The sequence below is a fragment of the Schistocerca serialis genome, chromosome 3, assembly GCF_023864345.2.
Source record: "Schistocerca serialis cubense isolate TAMUIC-IGC-003099 chromosome 3, iqSchSeri2.2, whole genome shotgun sequence".
Lineage (NCBI taxonomy): Eukaryota > Metazoa > Arthropoda > Insecta > Orthoptera > Acrididae > Schistocerca > Schistocerca serialis.
This window is the reverse complement of record NC_064640.1, coordinates 1,058,075,193-1,058,096,123: the sequence shown is the minus strand read 5'-3', so window position 1 is coordinate 1,058,096,123 and position 20,931 is coordinate 1,058,075,193. Positions and strand designations below refer to the sequence as shown.

The 20,931-nt window shown below is 45.1% G+C and overlaps 1 protein-coding gene across 1 annotated transcript in view; it reads right to left on the bottom strand.

Moving 5' to 3' along the window:
• The window catches only part of LOC126471386 (protein enabled homolog), a 182,207-nt gene extending 161,951 nt beyond the window's left edge, over positions 1-20,256 (bottom strand). Inside the window, exon 1 of the mRNA XM_050099509.1 lies at positions 20,006-20,256. Within this exon, the coding sequence (XP_049955466.1) occupies positions 20,006-20,256 (251 nt within the window). The remainder of the gene's footprint in view (positions 1-20,005) is intronic.
• Positions 20,257-20,931: the final 675 nt, after the last annotated feature.

Below are 20,931 nucleotides of genomic sequence, written 5' to 3'. Positions count from 1 at the left end.
CGATAGTTAGCATAGCCTTCAGCTATGTCATTTGCTATGACCTAGCAAGGCGCCATTATCGCTTACTATTAATGCTGTAAAACATGTACCGTCAAGCGCGATGTTCACCAAATATGGATTAAAGTTAAGTATTCCAGCAGATACGTACGTTCTTTGCTACTATAAATTCCGTGTCCTGTTCCAGACCTCACACCAGCCTGTGTGAGCTTAAACGCGTGCCTTTTGGCTTCCTCATAGTGGGTTGGCTGTCTTGCCAATCCACAACAGTTGGCGACGAGGCCAATTCGCGTTCGTAACTATACTGCCCTGATATACTTGTGTAATGGCTTCGCCACAATCTCCAGATGTACTGTCCGAATTTTATCGCTTACAGAACCAGCAGACGCAGGCCTTACTGGACGCCCTTGGACAGCTCGTCCAGGGTCAACGTGCGATGCAAAACGATGCGGCAGCCGCCGCTCCACCGCTCACGCAGCCACAACACGCAGTTGCACCACATTTTCGTCCATTTGATGCAGCACTGGAAAGCTGGACGGAGTGGTCACGCCAATTTGGATTCCATCTCGCCGCCTATAGAATTCAAGGTAATGAGTGGCCGACTTATCTCCTTTCCTCCGTAGGCGTCCACACGTACCATGTGATACTCAAATTATTTCCCCAACGCGTCGTAGCAACTCTGTCCTACGACGAAATTTTGTCTGCATTAGATGCATATTTCAAAGAATTAGTCAATGTAGTTGACAAATGGTATATGTTCTTTCATACAAAACGTACGACCGGTCAGACTAATAGGGAGTGGGTTGCAACCTTGCAAGGCCCTACTAGGGATTGTGCTTTTGAGTGTCAATGTGGACTCCCTTATTCAGATACTATGGTGCGTGATGCAATTGCACAGAATGTTTCTGATGTTCGTATAAGGGAACAGATTTTGAAACTAGTCAGTCCCTCCCTTCAACAAGTGATGGACATATTGGATCGGCAGGACACACTTGACTTTGCTCAGGAATCATTTGTATCTTCGCCACCCGTGTGTCAGGTTAACCTGACCGCCAGGCGAGCTGCACGGAACAGTAAACAGTCCTAACGCCCGGCCGTGCCAAAGCCGCCTTGCTCTCAGCCACGTGTACAGTGCCAGCAAGCAAATGCAGTGAAATCATGCCCATGGTGTGCTACTAGACACTCATGTGAGAATTGCCCGTCATGCCAGGCTATTTGCTTTTTCTGTAATAAAACATGACATGTTCAGAGTGTTTGCCAGAATAAGCTCAGATCAGACACTCACAACCATTCCAGGCCCTTTGCTTCGCACCGAAATCGAAATAAGGATACTCAGGCTCGTGAAACTTCGCCTAGGGAAATTCATGTAGTTCATTCCACTCCGCCCAGTGCTACTCTCTCTAACAGTGACTGTGTTCGTCCCACAAATAGTGTGTGTCGACATCGCCGGAAATCCCGTCAAGTCGCAAGTGATTCTGTACCAGTGACAGTTCAAGTTGCACGAGACAGTCGCTCTTGTCGTCAGCAGGACAATAAACTTTTTGTGGACTTGGACATTCACGGCAACGTGATACCGTTCCAAGTCGATACCGGAGCTGCAGTTTCTCTGATCAATCACGACACGTACAAACAGCTGGGCACACCTCCTTTGCATGCCGCAAATGTTAATTTAAGTAGTTATTCAGGACAAGCGATCCCGGTGTTAGGACAGTGCAACCTTCTTGCAACATACAAGGGACACACAAAACTTGTGTCATTTTACGTCCTTCGTTCTTCTGCTGCAGTGAACTTGTTTGGTTTAGATTTATTTCAGTTGTTTAACTTTTCTATAGTAAATCGGGTCCTATCAGGGAACCAGACTGTGCCTTCAGACTGTCTTTCTCGTGTATGTGAAGAATTTGCAGACATTTTTGCACCGGGCCTCGGTCGCGCTAAGAACTATAAACCATATTTGGAACTGAAACTAAGCTCACAACCGAAGTTTTTCACAGCGCACAATGTTCCCCTCGCATTGCGTGATGAGGTCGCAAAAACATTACACGATTTGGAATCACAAGGTGTAATTGAACGTGTGCAGGCTTCTCTCTGGGCATCACCCTTAGTAATTTTGCAAAAACCTTCGGTAAAATTGAGACTTTGTGTGGACTTCAAGGCCACAGTGAATCCACAACTAGTGACTGCAACTTTTCCTTTACCCCGCCCAGAAGATCTTTTTGACAAACTGTGCCCGGCTAAATATTTTTCGAAGTTGGACCTAGCAGATGCGTACTTGCAAATACCGGTGGACGAAGAATCCCAGCGAGTTTTGGTGGTTAACACGCATCTTGGTTTGTACCGATTCAAACGACTGCCATTCGGGTGTGCATCCGCCCCTGCATTGTTTCAGCAATATCTACAAACTGTTTGTGCTTCGGTCCCTACTGCAGCAAACTATCTGGACGATATTGTGATCTCCGGAAAGACGGAAGAAGAACATTTAGCCAATCTCAGAAGATTATTTCAGGTCTTGCGACAAAATGGTCTTTGCTTGCGGAAGGAAAAAATGTGTGTTTTTTGCTCGTGACTTACCCTATCTGGGACATGTACTCAATGCCCAAGGCATACATCCCAGTCCAGAGCACCTCCGTGCCATAGAAAACTTGCCTTCGCCGCAGAATTTGAAGCAGCTACAGAGTGTGCTGGGTAAAATAAATTATTATCATCGCTACGTGCGCCACGCCCCTTTCATTTCAGCTCCGCTTCATCGCTTACGCCGTAAAGGTGTTCCGTTCGTCTGGAGGACGGAATGCGAACGCGCCTTTCGCCAGTTGAAATCGGCGTTGCTTTCCAATACTTGCCTTACGCCATTAGATCCCCAGAAACCTCTTTTGTTGATGGTGTATGCATCGGATTTCGGGATCGGTGCTGTGCTTGCGCACAAAGATGGATTGCACGATCGCCCTATTGCCTTTGCGTCCAAATTGCTCTCGTCTGCGCAACGAAATTATTCACAGATCGAGAAAGAAGCATTGGCTCTCGTCTTTGGTGTTACAAAGTTTCATGATTTCTTGTATGGTCGTCACTTTACCATCATCACCGACCACAAACTATTGACATCGCTTTTTCATCCGACAAGCCTGTACCTCCACATACAGCGCAGAAATTCATTCGCTGGTCTATTTTCCTCTCGCAGTACCGCTACGATATCTTGTATCGGTCCACTGCTAAGTACGGAAACGCCGATGCGCTGTTGCTGAGGATAGAGCATTCGATTTCTCCGAACTTGCTTGTATGTTCATTGATTCGGAAACCGATGACGTGGTCGAATCGTTTCCGATTGATTTTCGTCGTGTAGCTACAGCCACAGCTTCTGACTCTGTCCTTGCTACCGTTCGGCGTTTTTTTGCTACGCAATGGCCCTTGTCAAAGTCACGGATCGGGGATCCGTTGGTTCGCCGATTTTTTGCTCACAAGGAGAGATTTTTGTTCGACGTGGTGTTTTGTTGTTGCGTTCAGATAATGATCAGTCCAGGGTCGTGGTCCCACGTTTGTTACAGTCCTCTGTCTTACAGCTTCTCCACCAAGGACATTGGGGTATAGTGCGAACGAAACAACTTGCTCGTCAGCACTGTACTTGGTTCGGAATCGATGCTGTGATTAGGAATATGTGCTCTTCTTGCATGGTGTGTGCCGAATTACAATCCGCACCGCCGCGGAAACTCTTTGCATGGCCAAAAGCCACTTCCCCTTGGCAACGCTTACACATTGATTTTGCTGGTCCATTCTGGAATGCTCGCTGGTTGGTTGTGGTAGATTCATTCAGTAATTTTCCTTTTGTTGTCCAGATGTCTTCCACGACGTCATCTGCCACCATCCAAACGTTATCTGCTATCTTTTGCATTGAAGGTCTTCCACAGACTATTGTTTCCCACAATGGGCCACAATTCATGTCCGCAGAATTTCAGTCATTCTGCAAGGACAATGGTATTCAACATCTGACGTCCGCGCCGTTTTCGCCACAGTCAAACGGTGCCGCTGAGCGATTGGTCAGGACTTTCAAGTTACAGATATTGAAGTTGAAAGAGTCGCATTCTCGGGAGGACGCGTTATTGCTCTTTTTGTCCTCGTATCGCTCTCAGCCCCGAGATGGTCGCTCGCCGACTGGGTTGTTGCACGGTCGCCCTCCTCGCACCTCAGTTTCCTGTGCAGCGGCAGACACCTGCTGTTGCCCCAGGCAACGTTGTCTACTGCCGCAACTATCGAGGTTCACGGCGTTGGCTCGAAGGGCGCAATCTTCGCTGCCTCGGCCGCGCTATGTATCTGGTTTTGGGGGCCTCTGGTGAGATGCGTCGGCATCTCAATCAGCTGCGGCTCTGTCGTCGCACGGGATCTGCCGCTTCCCGGCTGCTTTCAGCGACGGTGCCGTCCGATCAGCGCCCTGGGGACCCATCTACTGGCTCGCCTCAGCCCCAGGTGTTACCGACGTTGCCTTCCATTTTGCCCAATGGTGACGCGCCGCCGCCGCAGCCGCCGCCGCCTGTTCTCCCGCCGGCGACGCCTGCAGTGGACGCTTCGCTGCAACCGCCAGGCGCCTGCCTGGGTCACGCGCCGCCAATCGCCTCGCGTGACCAGTTGTCCTCCGCCATGGAACTCTTGCAGGTTCCGGGTCATATGTCGTCTTCGCCCTTCGGGTGCCCCAGCCCGATGGAGGTCGACCCTTCGGCCCCTCCTGTCTCTCTACGGGCGCATACACCGCATGTTGCCGTGCACCCTGAAGCAGGTTTTCAGGCGTTTTCTAGCTCCCCTCGGTCCGAATGGCAGGGTGCGGGTGGCACAGTCTCGCCTGCTGTTAGGCTCCCTACCGCGTCGCATACGCCAACATGGTGTCCTCTCCACGGCGGGCGGAAGCCTTATGCCACAACCGTCCGCCGATTTGAGGGGGAGGAATGTGGTGTCACCGCCAGACACCACACTTGCTAGGTGGTTGCCTTTAAATCGGCCGCGGTCCGTTAGTATACGTCGGACCCGCGTGTCGCCACTATCAGTGATTGCAGACCGAGCGCCGTCACACGGCAGGTCTAGAGTGACTTCCTAGCACTCACCCCAGTTGTACAGCCGACTTTGCTGGGGATGGTTCACTGACAAAATACGCCCTCATTTGCCGAGACGATAGTTAGCCTAGCCTTTAGCTACGTCATTTGCTACGACCTAGCAAGGCGCCATTACCAGTTACTGTTAATGCTGTAAAACATGTACCGTCAAGAGCGATGTTCACCAATTACAGATTAAAGTTAAGTATTCCAGCAGATACGTACGTTCTTAGCTACTATAAATTCCGTGTCCTGTTCCAGACCTCACGCCAGCCTGCGTGAGCTTAAACGCGTGCCTTTCGGCTTCCTCATAGTGGGTTGGCTGTCTTGCCAATCCACAACAATAATAAAATAATTTAGATTTTTCAAAGAAGCTAACGGCTTCAGAATAACAAGTAGGTGTTACATTGTTCAGTGTTTTGGTTTTGGTAGTATAAGTGTATGTTTTAGACTGCAGTGATATCTTTTGTTCTATTAGCTCTCTCCCAGATAGAATGTCAGTTACATTTATGTTTGTTGTTAAAAAATGTTATTTGTGGAAGTTTCGTTACATATGAGCTACAAATAAAACAGAATCAAAAGTAATCTCTGGTTCAGCTTCGTTGTTTATGGATTTTAATATGTGCTGTTATTGAAGTGCTACGATTTTACATCTGAGGCTGTTTGGTTTAAAAATACTAGACTTCACCTACAATTATTTTGAATTCATTCTCAATTCAACAGCATTTAAACAAGTTTCAGCACAGAGTGATCGGCGACTGTTATTTGTTTGAAGCTACGTTACGTATGCTATTACTGTTTCATGAGATTATAATGAAGTTTCTGACACGTACTCCCAGTTTTAAACAAAAATAAACTGAACATGACCCTGGAGATCCAAGACATTGTGGGAGTCGCCAGAAGAACATCTGGGAATGCACAATGAAATGCAGCATTATTTTGTGGCGACGAGTACACTGAAAATCTGCTTTACACTTTGATTCTTATAAGTATTCTTTGTGTTATGTTTTTTCAGTTGATTGGTATTCGAGCTTTGGTAAATAAAAAAAAATTTGTTTGCCTACTACTTCAGCAGATGGAGATAAGCTGTAGTTGACGAAAATATCGTCGCTTGCCAACTCAATAAACTCAAATTTAGCACCCGCAAAGGACTACAAAAAGGAGGAGAAGCCACGTTACTCGTTATTGAATATTGTTATCCATGGAAGCACTAACCTATTTCACAAGAACACGTAGTCCATTTGCCTCGTCAGTTATGGCTGAATGTTCTTATTGCGCTTTGCTCGGCATTCCTGATCACTACAATAACATCTCAGAGGTGACAGATATGTAAATTGCGATTGTGAGAAACGACGCAGAATGTTTGGCCTGTCTCTCAGTTGTAGGTTCGTAATGAACAAAAAAAACAATGATTAAAACATTAAAAAATGAAATGGTCTGAAATTGATGTAGCGTAGGATGGAAGTAATATTTTAAGGAAGTAATATTTTTAAGGTGGCTGTCAGTTTAACAACCACTGCAGGAACAGTCGAATCAATACAGAAGACTAAAACCCACACAATTTTTTTCTGCTCCATAATTTCTTTGTTTCCGTACTTCAGTATTTTGTACTTTCTCAAACACTTTGGTGTCAATATTATACTTTACTATGCTTTGTACTATCGGAATTAACTATCCAAAGATTATGTATCACCACATAGGCTCATATTCATGTCATGAGATACACACACTCGGGCAGGGAACTACCAGGGAGTTAGCACTTTGAATGCCTGCAGTGAGTACCTGTCATTGGGTTACATAGCAGGAGCAACGATTGTTATGGCAGTTTTTTTATCATTATTTATTTCTTGATTATTTTTAGTCAGTTATTTTAGCTCTAAGACAAATGTACATTGCACGTGAAAATTCTCATAATATACACAAAAAACTGATTACGAATATTCAGTGTAATTATTGAGATATTTAAAATGCTGTCATAATAAAGTCATTAAGGCGTGTACGACTATTCATACATTAAATGTTTAGCACAATATGGAAAATATTAACTCATTTGCAAAGTAATGATGAAGATGTTGTATACATGGGAGATTCATTCTTTAACTAATCAGGGGTTGGGTTGGGGGAAGAGACAGTGGGACGTTAAATCTGTGAAGAAAAGTATTTAGAATCTAAGAGAAACAATACGTATATGATAAATTACTTATTACAGAAACAAATTAGTTTACTAACAATGGACTGTTCCTGTGACAATTACTCAGATGTAGGACCCAGAAAGCATCCTACTTGCAAGTGTACTACAATACTCTCCCTCATTGCTATACCACAGGTTCCTAAATTTCGAATTTCTCAACACTAAATACTGTGGTAATGAATAATTTAATATCTCGTTGAAGTAGACCTATTTTAAAGTCCAATTTTTTATTGTTTCGTGGCAGATTCAAAAGAATTTTTACTTTTTTCTGTTATTATCAAAGCTCTTTACATTACAGAATAACATTACGAGTTTCAAAGATCTGGCTGGGAATAATAATAATACTCACTCGTCACTCATGTATGTGTTGGTTGTTTTTCGCTCCGTCGTACGGTCTTCTCATAAAGACATCACAAACTTTATGCCTAGGTGTTTTCTGCACAATCCTAACAACATCACTAAGTCGACTACACCTTTCGGGATAGACTAACGATTTTGCGTCCTCATGTCCACACTTCAACATCTGTGATTCTTCCCAAGGGAAAATAAGCATTAATGGCCTCCTCTTGCCACACATACTTGAAGAGGCTAACCAAATTACAAACATATCACCTGTATTAGCTATAATTATGTGGCCGACTCTCCCCGAGTGTGGCGTGTGTGGTTGGAGACGGGTGGGGGGGGGGGGGGGGGGGGGAGGAAACGGCGACCGCCGTTCAATCCTCGGCGCATTCAGTCTAGCCCACACTTGCGAAGCGTCAACTGCTGGGTGCGTTCTTGGTGTAATGTTGCCAGTAAAGGATTCCACGCCGAACTTAGTTGATGGCGCTCGACTAATATCGAGACTGTTATGAAGCCTAATCTCACTAAATTCTTTGATGATGCTCTCCCAAAATTCACTAACTCGGCACAACTTATTTGCTCTCTCATATTCCAACGTATGTCCTTTGTTGAGCCTGCTCTTAACCAGTGGTGATTTGTCTTTATGCCACATGCGTACGCATCTAATGTGTTCCATCCACCATTGCGAGATGCTGTGCTGCGTTTTCCGAATCTGTTGGCGGCGACACTCTCAAAACATGAGTACAGTCTTGCAGCACAACATCAAAATACCAATTACGATCGATGTTCAAATGAATTCACAAAGAAAAGTAACAAATTGTGTCAACCACTCAAAGACGACTGTTGCACCAACCGGGAGAATTAAGCACACACGCTAGACTCTCTGGATGACTTTTTTTTTGGAAGAGTATCAATCAACCTCGAATCCCCACTCCATAACTCTGCACGATCATTACAGTCAGGTGTTTACCTTCAAGCACTGCTCAGGAACCCCTTGGAGCAGGGACTGATTTGTGCTCAGAGTTTTCCCACATCGTTGTTCATTAATTTATTTTCATTCACTCATCATGTTCCGCATATCCCACCCTTTCGAATCTGGTACACACAAATGTGTGAGTGTGGGTTATTTGTGGTGTAGCGTCATATTATTGCCCCATGTTGTTGACTCCTGTGTTGGTATCAGTTGGAGAACCGACGTGCAAGTAGACGATGAATGTAGCAACCACAGAAGAAGAAACTGAAATGATCCTGATTTACGGGGAATGTAGGAGAAATGTTGAGGGTGCTGTTGCCTTGCATGGTGAGCGTTTTCCAGAGAAAGCTCGCTGCCATTCGTTCTTTTAACAAGGCTGTGAATGCTTTTATGTCTGATGGCGACTTACGGACTGGCAAAAGGAAACGAAGCAAATGTGTTGAAGGAGAAGCTAATGAAATAGCTGTACTAGCAGCAGTGCAACACAAATCACTGATTGCTGGCTGGCTTAGTGATCAGAGCATCGGTGTCCTAAGCAGTAGACCTGGGTTCCAATCACAGTGTGGTATAATTTTTAACTTTTCCCATTGATTTTACATCAATGCCCAATTGTAGCCAATGTCTGTAAGTTTTTTGTGTTTACCTGAGCGAGCTATTCAGTTATTCTTTGAGAGAAAACAGTCTTTCGTACTTTTTCACTAAGTGAAGTAAAGTTGTGGGATACAAAACATACCTTAGAGGGGAGCCCAGCTCTCAGGCGCATACAGAGATATTCCAGTGGGTACACCGGAGTTAACATATTGTAATTAATTATCTAATGAAAGACCAATTCTCTTCACCATTTCAAACTGATTGCTTGCTGCAGTGCTTTTAATTTGTTCCAGGTGCAATGTGTAACTAATAAATTGAGCAAGAAACTTAGAAACTTCTCTTAGGGCATTGTGAACAAGAAGAAAGGTACATTTTCCAACTCTTGCGACTGTTATACTGTGATTGATTGTTTGATGATGATGCGCCTGCGTCGTCCCGCACGCTCCACGTTGGCGTCATGGAGCTGAGAGGGACAGGGGGGCAGCCAGCGCGAGGAGGTGGCTGGTGCTGCGCTTGCGCCGGCTATTACGCCACCTCCTCGCGCCGGCTGGTGCCCAGGGTCTGGCAGCGGCAGGAGCAATCTATGTGCTGCGGAGGCGCCAAGCGCCCTCACCAATCAACATCCTTGATCGTAAGCCCCCACGAAAAGTTACAGAGAAAGTACGTAAATGAAACAGCTCAAACCCAGAGACTGAGTGAAAACTTTCATACAACCAAAGTAAACGACAGAAGTAACAGCTGGCGCTCTCGCATTAAGTGAAACCACTCAAACTACTCGGTTCGCAGCAGATTACGGAATAAGTTGTCATATTTATTTATTTTTATTGTCAAAGTGCGCTAGTTATTTTTTATTTTTAGCGCTAGTAATGAGGAAATTTTAGTATTAGATGAATCCAAAGTTGACGAATTCAGCGGTCTTCCGACAGCTGACTGGAGCAGCCCTAATTTCTTCATCTTGTAGTGTGAAAGTGATTAAGTGTATCTGATGAAGACCCACCGAACAATCTGTTCAAACCAATAAATACACCATGTGATGGTGAGAAGCTACACAGTACGAGCACTGGCCTACTGTTGATGATATGCACTCCGCTCATTGCCGTAAGCAATTTATTGCTAGAAAAGGACAAGAACAAGGTGTGTAAAACTTAATATCTATGCCGTTTGTGACAAAAAAATATTTACTTTCACGAGTATCGCTGTAAGACTGACACAATCGTGTAGATCTTAAATTTTTGTGAAAATGAAATAGAAATTTCTTACCATTAATATACCATTCTATAAATATTATTGTTGTAAAGAAACACTCATTCGAAATATCCATTCCAAGTTTAACGCTGGGGTATCAAAGGGCTAAATACTCTGAAATGAGTCAAGGTATTCATTAACAAAAACATACAAATCGTAGTAACATAATCTGTATACTTTATACTGTATTAGCGGTAATAAACTATCACTGCAGTTCTTAATGGTATCTGTAGGTGTACTAGCTACATTTAATCAACTAAATAAGGAAAAAAAAGTGCTTGTTTGAAAAAGCTGCAGCCTCCTCAGTAATAATGAGCAGTTTCTGTTTGCCTACTATTGATTCCTAAATATGTTCATTACATTGGTATGAAAAGTCATCTACATCTGTACAGTGAATCCTATTTACAGACGCCAATACTTGTCACGTTGCTTTACAACAAACACCGCTACTTCCCATATAATTCAGAGAAAGTTTCAATCTATGAATCTGCATAATTGGTGATTTGTAGAAACAGTAGCTCACGAGGTATGTTTTTACTTTTCTTATCAGCCAAGTGGGATTTCCTGTTTCCTTCCTTTATCTTAGACGGGAGCTTGTTGGATATTTTTGGATCAGAGTACCTAACTCCAATCTGAAGTGCAGACAAGGAGGCAAAGTCTACATGAAAATTATTCTTTTGTCGTTTATTGTAACTGTTTAGATCACAGTAGAGCTGAAACCGATATACCTCAGGTGCGAAAACAATTAATGAGTAAATGTATTGGGAAATAATTGTAAGGATTTCAATCTCATTAAGAAGTTTCTGAACATATACAGTTGCGTATTTCAGACAACATATTTTTACTGGTCGTATATTTACTTCAGGTTCACTCCTCTGAAATATAATTACATAAGACAACTGGGAGTGACAATATGCAAAATAATCCAGAATTCTTGTCTTTAGGGAAACACAATGAGATATAATGGAAACTGAAGGTGCAGGGGATTGAAAGGGAAGGAACTGTTGATGTCAGCTGCATCGGGACTTAATGTGACTCAGTGGCGACGCGCGAAAATGTGTGCCACACTGAGATTCGAACCCACTATCCACTGCTTATTAGACAGTTACGCACACGACTGCGCCACCGGAACACAATATTTACGGCGGCTGCGCGAAGTATTTCTGTACGCCTCCCGGAGACCAGCATGTCCATGTCCCAATGCTCACTACTTTGTGATTCACTCAGGAGGCCAAACGTAATTGTAAATCCGTCTCTGAAGGTGGTTGGATCATTGCCCATCGAGGTGAATCAGTTGTACTAATGTGCGGTGTCTGTTTTCGTCCTGCACGTATTATCGGCAGTAACCGGACTTGGCAATCTGACAACGCAGTAATCACACCTCTGCTAACTATCCTCTCAGCGAACGTTACCAGTCCTGTGCAGGTGGTGCAGTGGCTAGCGTTTTGGGTTCACATGCAGGAGGTCAAGGGTTCGATTCTGAGTCGAGGCGTATTTGTTTTTATTTGCTAAATGTAGTCTCCGTGGTACGGTGTCTGTCCTGTTGATTGTCATACAACTATTATAGTGGGTCTTCTACAAAACATTTGCACTTACATAATACGAACACAGACGAAGGATGTACAACCGTTTCCATTGGTAAGCCTCTTGCATGTCCTGTTCGCCAATTGTTTCACACCACTGCATCTTCCCATCGATTGGTACCAACTATTATTCTTGCCACGGGCAGGTGCATTACATTTCGTTAAGGCCTTACGTCACCAATAGGGCTAGCAACATGCTTTGCAAATAATTTCCAGACGTGTGCTATGTACAGTTCAGATGCATGTGGTTTAAGAAACGCTCTATACTACAGTATTATATGGCAGAATGAAACTGGCAAATAAAATAAAATATGCCTCGACCCAGTGTCGAACCCTTTACTTGCTGCATGCCCACCTATCCATTCTTTTAATCAAGTATGCCTTTAAAGCTCTCTTCTCGCCCATTAGATTGGTTATCTGACATACCCCTCATTCTTTTGCAACACTATATTTCAAAAGCTTCATTCACTTCACGCCTATTGTTTGTCGTTCATGTTTACTCGCAAACATGGCTACAATCCCGACAGATACTTTCAGAAGATACTTCCCAACGTTTAAGTTTAATTTTAAGAAAAACTTCTCTTTCTATTGCAAGTCCGCATTTTATATCTCCTCTTCCGCTCTCCTTAGTTGCAATGGTACCTAGATAGCAAAACTCGCCTTCTGTTCTCAGTGTCTCATTTGCTAAGCTAATTCGCTCAATATCACCAGCTTCATTTAAACTACAATCCGTTAACTTTGTTTTACTTTTCTTGATATTCGTCTTATAACTTTTTTTCATGATACTGTCATCCTTCCCGATCAACACATCTTCCCAGCCGTGTAATGAGGAAATGTCACCAACTTGATGTCATATTTTAATGACAAAAAGACACACTTGCATGATATCGACCGCAGCAATCGACACCGCGTGAATATTTAGGGCGTAATTGTTAGAGTGCGCAGTTACGACCTTCCGAAAGGACGGGTTTGACACTTTAGCGCGCACAGGTAGTTTGTCACTCGTTCCGCCCCACAGCAGCCGCCTAATGCCGGGACGCGATGTGCGGTACGTCGTGGTGACAACGAGAGCATTCGTATTCGCATGATGCTGAAGACGAGGGAAGTGGAGGAGGGAGCTGGACTCATCTGCCCAGCGAGTTTTAAAATCTTGTTCCACAACACATATCACTCTGCCCGAAACATAACAAGTAATACGAGTTTATAATGTCACCTTCATGCACATTAAATGTTACCGAGCGAGGTGGCGCAATGGTTAGCACATTGGACTCGCATTCGCGAGGACGACGGTTCAAACCCGTCTCCGGCCATCCTGATTTAGGTTTTCCGCGATTTCCCTAAATCTTTTCAGGCAAATGCCGGGATGGTTCCTTTGAAAGGGCACGGCCGATTTCCTTCCCCAACCCGAGCTTGCGCTCCGTCTCTAATGACCTCGTTGTCGACGGGACGTTAAACACTAACCACCACCACATTCAAAAATGGCTCTGAGCACTATGGGACTTAACAGCCTTGGTCATCAGTCCCCTAGAACTTAGAACTACTTAAACCTAACTAACCTAAGGACATCACAAACATCCACGCCCGAGGCAGGATTCGAACCTGCGACCGTAGCAGTCGCGCGGTTCCGGACGGAGCGCCTAGAACCGCTAGACCACCGCGGCCGGCAACACCACATTCAATGTTAACAATATTCTAGTACTGAAATGCTGCAGTTACATACACGCCCCAAAATCAAAATGAATAAACCGGAGCCGGCCGCGGTGGCCGTGCGGTTCTGGCGCTGCAGTCCGGAACCGCGGGACCGCTACAGTCGCAAGTTCGAATCCTGCCCTCGGGCATGAGTCTGTTTGATGTCCTTAGGTTAGTTAGGTTTAAGTAGTTCTAGGTTCTAGGGGACTAACGACCTAAGACGTTGAGTCCCATAGTGCTCAGAGCCATTTGAACCATTTGAATAAACTGGAGCGAGTGAAGATTTATTGTAAAATGAAGTTAGTGGTTTTCGATTTACAATTTAATCACGGTTGAAGAATAGCGCATCTGCTACAAATATACATCACTTTTACAGTGCTAACTTCAAAATCCAAAGACAATAAAGTACTATAGCGATGTCAATAATTAAACAGCACTACACTTCTTCCTTAATGATACAGTCAATCGCCTCATTAAATTATACTGCATTTGTGTGAATCACAACGTAAAAATGTTCGAAGCAAAGACATCTGTGGCACCATCTAGAGCTTGCAAATCGAGCTCTCTGACACAGCCAAAGCAACAGCAGTGGGGTGGCAACGAATGACAAAAAAATTGTAAGCGCGCAGGTTTAAAACAGGTACTTCCAGAAGTTCATAACTGCTTACAGTCTACATCTACATCTACGTAGACACTCCGCAAGCCACCGTACGGCGCGTGGCGCAGGGTATGGTATACCACGACTTGTCATTTCCTTTCCTGGTCCACACTCAAATAGAGCGAGGAAGAGCCAAAGAAACTGGTACACCTGCCTAATATCGTGCAGGGTCCCCGCGAGCACACAGAAGTGCCGGAACACGACGTAGCATGGACTCGACTAATGTCTGAAGTAGCGCTGGAGGGAACTGACACCATGACTCCTACAGGGCTGTACATAAATCCGTAAAAGTTGGATGGGGTGGAGATCTCTTCTGAACAGCACGTTGCAAGGCGACCCAGGTATGCTCCATAATGTTTATGTCTCGGGAGTCTGGTGGCCAACTGAAGTTCAAAAATGGCTCTGAGCACTATGGGACTCAACTGCTGAGGTCATTAGTCCCCTAGAACTTAGAACTAGTTAAACTTAACTAACCTAAGGACATGACCAACATCCATGCCCGAGGCAGGATTCGAACCTGCGACCGTAGCGGTCTTGCGGTTCCAGACTGCAGCGCCTTTAACCGCACGGCCACTTCGGCCGGCGCCAACTGAAGTGTTTAAAGTCAAAATAATGCTCCTGGAGCCACTCTGAAGCAATTCTCGATGTGTGGCGTGTCGCATTGTCTTTCTGGAATTTTCCAAGTTTGTCGGAATGCACAAAGAACATGAATGAATGCAGGTGATCAGACAGGATGCTTGCATACGTGTCTCCTGTCAGAGTTATATCTAGACGTCTCAGGGGACCCATACAACTCTAACTGCACAGGGCCCACACCATTACAGAGCCTCCACCAGCTTGAACTGACCCCTGCTGATATGCAGGGTACTTGGATTCATGAGCTTGTCTCCATACCCGTACCCATTCATCCGCTCGATACAATTTGAAACGAGACTCGGCCGACCAGGCAACATGTTTCCAGTCATCAGCAGTCCAATATCGGTGATGACTGTCGCAGGCGAGCCGTAAAGCTTTGTGTTGTGCAGTAATCAAGGGTACACGAGTAGGCCTTCGGCTCCGAAAGCCCATACCGATGATGTTTCGTTGAATGGTTGGCACGCTGACACTTGTTGATGGTCCAGCACTGAAATCTGCAGCAGTCTGCGGAAGGGTTGCACTTCTGTCACGTTGAACGATTCTCTTCAGTAGTCGTTGTTTCCGTTCTTGCAGCATCTTTCTCCGGCCGCAGCGATGTCTGTGATTAGATGTTTTACCGAATTCCTGATATTCACGGTACACTCGTGAAATGGTCGTACGGGGAAATCCCAACTTCACCTCTAGCTCAGAGATGATGTGTCCCATCACTAGCGCGCCGACTATAACACCAAGTTCAAACTCACTTAAATCTTGATAACCTGCCATCGTAGTAGCAGTAATCGATCTAACAACTATGTCAGACACATTGCCGACCGCAGCGCCGTATTTTGCCCGTTTTCACATCTCTGTGTTTGATTACGCATGCCTATACCAGTTTCTTTGGCGCTTCAGTGTATATGCCTCCGTGTGAGGCCCAGTTTCACGTGTCTTATCTTCGTGGTCGTTACACGCAATGTATGTTGGCGGCAGTAGTATCGTTCGGTAGTCAGCTTCAAATGCCGATTCTCTAAAGTTTCCCAATAGTGTTTCTCGAAAATAACGTCGCCTTCCCTCCGGAGATTCCCGTTTGAGTTCCCGAAGCATCTCCGTAAAACTTACATGTTGTTCAAACCTACCGGTATCAAATCTAGCAGCCTGCCTCTGAACTGCTTCGATGCCTTCCTTCATTCCGACTTGGTACGGATCCGATGCACACGAGCAGTACTCAAGAATAGGTCGGACCAGCGTCCTATATGCCGTTTCCTTTACAGGTCAACCACTCTTTCCTAAAATTCTCCCAGTAAGCCGAAATCGACAATCTGCGTTCCCTGCCAAAGTTCTTATATGCTCGTTCCATGTCATATGGCTTTGCAACGTTACACCCAGATTTTTAAAGGACGTGACCGTATCAGGCAGGAAACTAGTACTACTGTATCCGAATATTGCAGATTTGATCTTCCTACTCATCCGCATTGACTTGCATTTTTCTACATTTAGGACTAGCTGCCATTTATCTTCCTATAGTCACCCTACATCGACACCTTACGGCACACCACGGCATCATCAGCAAACAACCGCACATTGCTACCCACTCTGTCTGCCGAATCAGCCTATCACAGTTCCCCGGGGCACTCCTGACGATACCGTTGTCTCTGATCGACACTCACCGCTGAGGACAGCGTACTGGGTTCCATTATTTAAGAAGTCTTCGAACCGCTCACGTATCTGTGACCTTATTCCTTATGTTCGTACATCCGTTAACAGCCTGCTGTGGGGCATCATGCCAAATACTTTCCGCAAATATAGAAATATGGAGTCTGCCTGTTGCCCTTACCGTGTGAGAAAAGGGCAAACTGAATTTCGCACGAGCGACGCTTTTTAAAACTATGCTCATTCGTGGACATAAGCTTCTCAGTCCCAAGAAAGCTTTCTATTTGGGAACTGGGAATATTCAAGGATTCTGCCGCAAATAGAAGTTAGGGATATTGGGGTGTAATTTTACGGATACGTCTCTTACCCTTCTTATGCACTGGAGGCACCTGCGCTGTTTTGCACTCGTTTGGGACTTTGTCCTGGGCGAGAGATTCACGGTAAATGCAAGTTACGTAAGGGGCCAGTGCCATAGAGCACTCTTCGTAAAAACGAATTGGAATTCCATTTGAATCTGACGATTTACCTGCTTTCAAAATTTTTAGTTGTTTCTTTACGCCAGGTATGCTTATCACTATCTCGTCTGTATTGTAGTTTGTCCAATGGTCAAGTGACGGTATGTTCGTACGGTTCCCCTGTGTGAATCGTTCTTTGAAAGTGAAATTTAAAACTACGGCTTTCGTTTTGCTATGTTGAATCAAAATTATGGCCCAAATTTCCCCTCGGATTCGATTGACGTGGCTGATATCTTGCAAGGGTGCTTTTTTCTCCTTAAAATATGACGTCAAGTTGGTGATGTTCCCTTGTAAGAAAAGTTGTAGAGTCAATTTTTCCTCAAAAGTTCGCACATTTCCTTGAAATCCATACTGGTCCTCCCCGAGGTTTCGTTCTCCTGGCCTCCGTTCTTCTGTAACTAACTGGTCCCTGTATTTTGCAACCGTGACTTATAAAACTGATGTTCCGGTAGTAGTCTCACCTTCCAGCATCTCCTTAGTACTCGTATAGGAATTGTAATGTTCCACTTCAAATGTGACGGTCTTTCTCATGTGCCTTGCATATCATGAGAAATACTTTTCTCGTTGTCCGTTCTCCTAAAGATCTTAATAACTGTGAGGGAATCATGTCCACTAGAGGTTCTTTCTTTCGACTTAAGTCTTTAAGTCCTGTGACAAATCATTCACTTCCCTTTCCATAATACTTCTTCAGTTTTATCACTCTTATATAACTCTTCCACACTGTTCATTCCACTTCCAGACTGCCATTAGTGCAGGCTTTATAAATGAACTTCCGATGTACTAACAACTTCGCTCTTTTCTAAGAAAATATTCTAAATTTTCCCATACGCGACATTTACCTATCCTACAGTCTTAAGTACTACCGCATAACTCCCCGTGTGACGCTAAAGGTGTCCTTAAAATAACGCGACGAAGGTCGGCTGTTGGTTCTTTCTTAATAAGAACATTCTAGTATATTGGTCGAAATTTTCCACAAACTGTTACAATACAATAGGCTCCGAAGTTCTTGATTGCCTTCAACAGCTGTAACACTGTCCCGTTTGAATTTGCTTTCTCTTTGGAACTGTTGAACCGATGAGAGGACCAAAGGAAGTGATCGTAATGGCATGGCTCGACGAATGTGCCAGAAAACGTTTGGGATCATTTTCGAGTGTGAAGAGATGCATCGAGTGCAGTGGAAATCAATTTAATAAAGTACAATGTACACACTTGACCTGCAAAACTGCTAAGTAGTTGTCCTATTTGAAGTATGGGCAAATCGGTGATGACATTAGTGCCAGTGGGCCAGTTGTGGTGTTTGGATCCAGTCAATGTATAGCCGCTTCCCCTTCCCTTCCTTCTCTCTCTGTCTGTCTCTCTCTCTCTCCGTCTCTCTCTGTTTTCCAGTCTTTTTTTTCATTTCGTTAATGTAGAAATCAGTGAATTAGCACGTAATACCAAGCCACGTAAACTTAAACAAACTTCAAATATACAAGGACTAAATACACTCCGCATAACAAATTGAGAAAGAAATACCAAGAACGTAAGAATGTTTGCGATATCTTCTAAATAGTTGAGAAGACATTCAATGCATTTTTGACAAGCGTGTAAATGTGACGATAACCGATGTTAATATATATTTGCTTGGATGCCAATCCCAAAGCAATGCACTTTCCGTAAGTCCACTGAGTATTTTTACCAATTATCAATAAGATAACTCAACTCTGCTGCTGTATACCTGTAGGAGTCACGCAAATAAAATGTCCCAGTACGACGTACAACGAAAAATAAACGTAAACAACAGAACGTATCTTCTGCTAGCTTCTTACGTAACACCATCCGTTATCGATACGATTATCGTAGCGAGGTTATCAGTTTTTGCGTATCTCAATGTAGAAATCTGCAGCCAGTGATGACAACTGTTTCGTGCATCAACTCCCTCTAGTAACATGGACGTCATTCCTTCGTGTCTTAAAAAATGTCCAATCATCCTGTCTCTCTTCCTTGTCAGTGTTTTCCACAATTCCTTTCCTCTCCTATTCTGCGCAGAACCTCCTCATTCCTTACCTTATCAGACCACCTCATTTTCAACATTCGTCTGTAGAGCCACATCTCTAATACTTCAATTCCGTTCTGTTCCGGTATTCCCACAGTGCATGTTTCACTGTCATACACTGCTGTGCCCCAGGACAGCTGATGAAATCTGACGTGGCATTGGAACGCCTGTTGTCTCCAATCAACACACCAACTCACTCCATCAGTCTTGAGTCACTTCCCACAGTCGCCCGATTCACAAGCCCTGAGATTAACGTTCTCACTCACCTACAAGCAGCAACTGATTCTTTTTTAGAATCCATAGGTAGTCGTAAATACACATTGGGGAAAAATTAGTTCTTTAGGATTCAATGAACGTCCAGCCACAGTCTTCACGAGTCTTGGAAAATTGAGGAAATTTCACTTCTGCACTTCTAGGTAAGGCATTTCCGCAGCTGTGGATGAGTGGGCGGGTGGGGGGGGGGCGAGGGTGAGGAGTGAGATATAGCCATCGTCACGTGCTTCGAGAACTACGCTTTTAGAATTGCGCTAAAAGATAAACTTAATGGATGGAGTGATAATTAGTTTGTATTTCATAGTTTCTGTAATTATATCAGTAAGCAGTTAGTTAACAGTAATTTAGTTCAGCGGATCTTCTGTATATCTGATACCTGATTCGCTGCGAAAAATGAGTTTTGTAGAATGTGGCGAGACATTTCGTATCCATTTAGTCAGCGTCTTTCTCATACAGGAGAGGCAGGAGGGAAGCGGCGAGGAGTCGGAAGGAGACGGAGAACAAGAGGAACCGGAGGTCAAGGGCGGCGTGCAGAAGCGGGAGGAGGGTGAGGAAGAGGTCGAGTAGGAGGAGGAAGACGAGGAGGAGGAGGAAGAGGCGTCCACGACGACCACGCGCAGCCGCTCCAGCGCGCAGCCCGACTCTGGGTTCGAGCCGTCGCCGCGGCGGGAGCACGAGCAGCCGGGCGAGGCCGGGGGCAGCGATGGGGGCGGCGGGGGCGGCGGGGGCGGTGGGGGCGGCGGGGGCGGCAGGGTTCCGTGGCCCTGCAGGCAGGACGGCCGGCCGCCGCTCAGCACCGTCACCGTCACGCAGGCCGTGCAGAACAGCATGCGCAAGTGAGTGCACGCCACGCTTTATAGAACCCAGTTCGCTAACGATACTAATAGTGTCACATTACTACTAGCCTTCTTCCTGTGGCTTCGCCCACATATGCTGTCGACACATATACTGAACACACCTCTCCCTCCTTCTGTTTGTCTGTTCAACTCTACCTGTCTATCCCCTCCTCCCTGCCTCTTTGTCCATTTCCTCTACCCCTCTCTCTGACCATATCTTCATCCTCCTCACGCTGAGCATACGCTCCTGCGCCTTCCTTTTCCATCTCCACCTCTCCCTCCTCCTTCGCTACTTGCCCACTATTCCTCTACACATTTCACCTGTCTCATGCATCTCCCCCTCCTCCCCTGACCATTTGCTACTCCCCCTCAGTCTATTCATCTGCTCCTCTGTCCATCCCAAACTATCCCCTGCCAAGCTCGTTGTCACATGTAGCCACTGCAATACAGTTCAGTAAAGGAGGCAGGTACTACTCCCACAATTAGCCTACCATGCAGGGCAGGCAACATATCAGGAGCTACAAAATCATTTATTTGCCCCTCATATACACGTGTAAAGCCGGTCGATAAATCAGGCTGACACTACTCCAACAAAACACCCCTGTTATACAGGGCAGCCTATAAATCACGACCCAGAAAGCCATTTCTTGCCCCTGTCGCGTAGGCTGC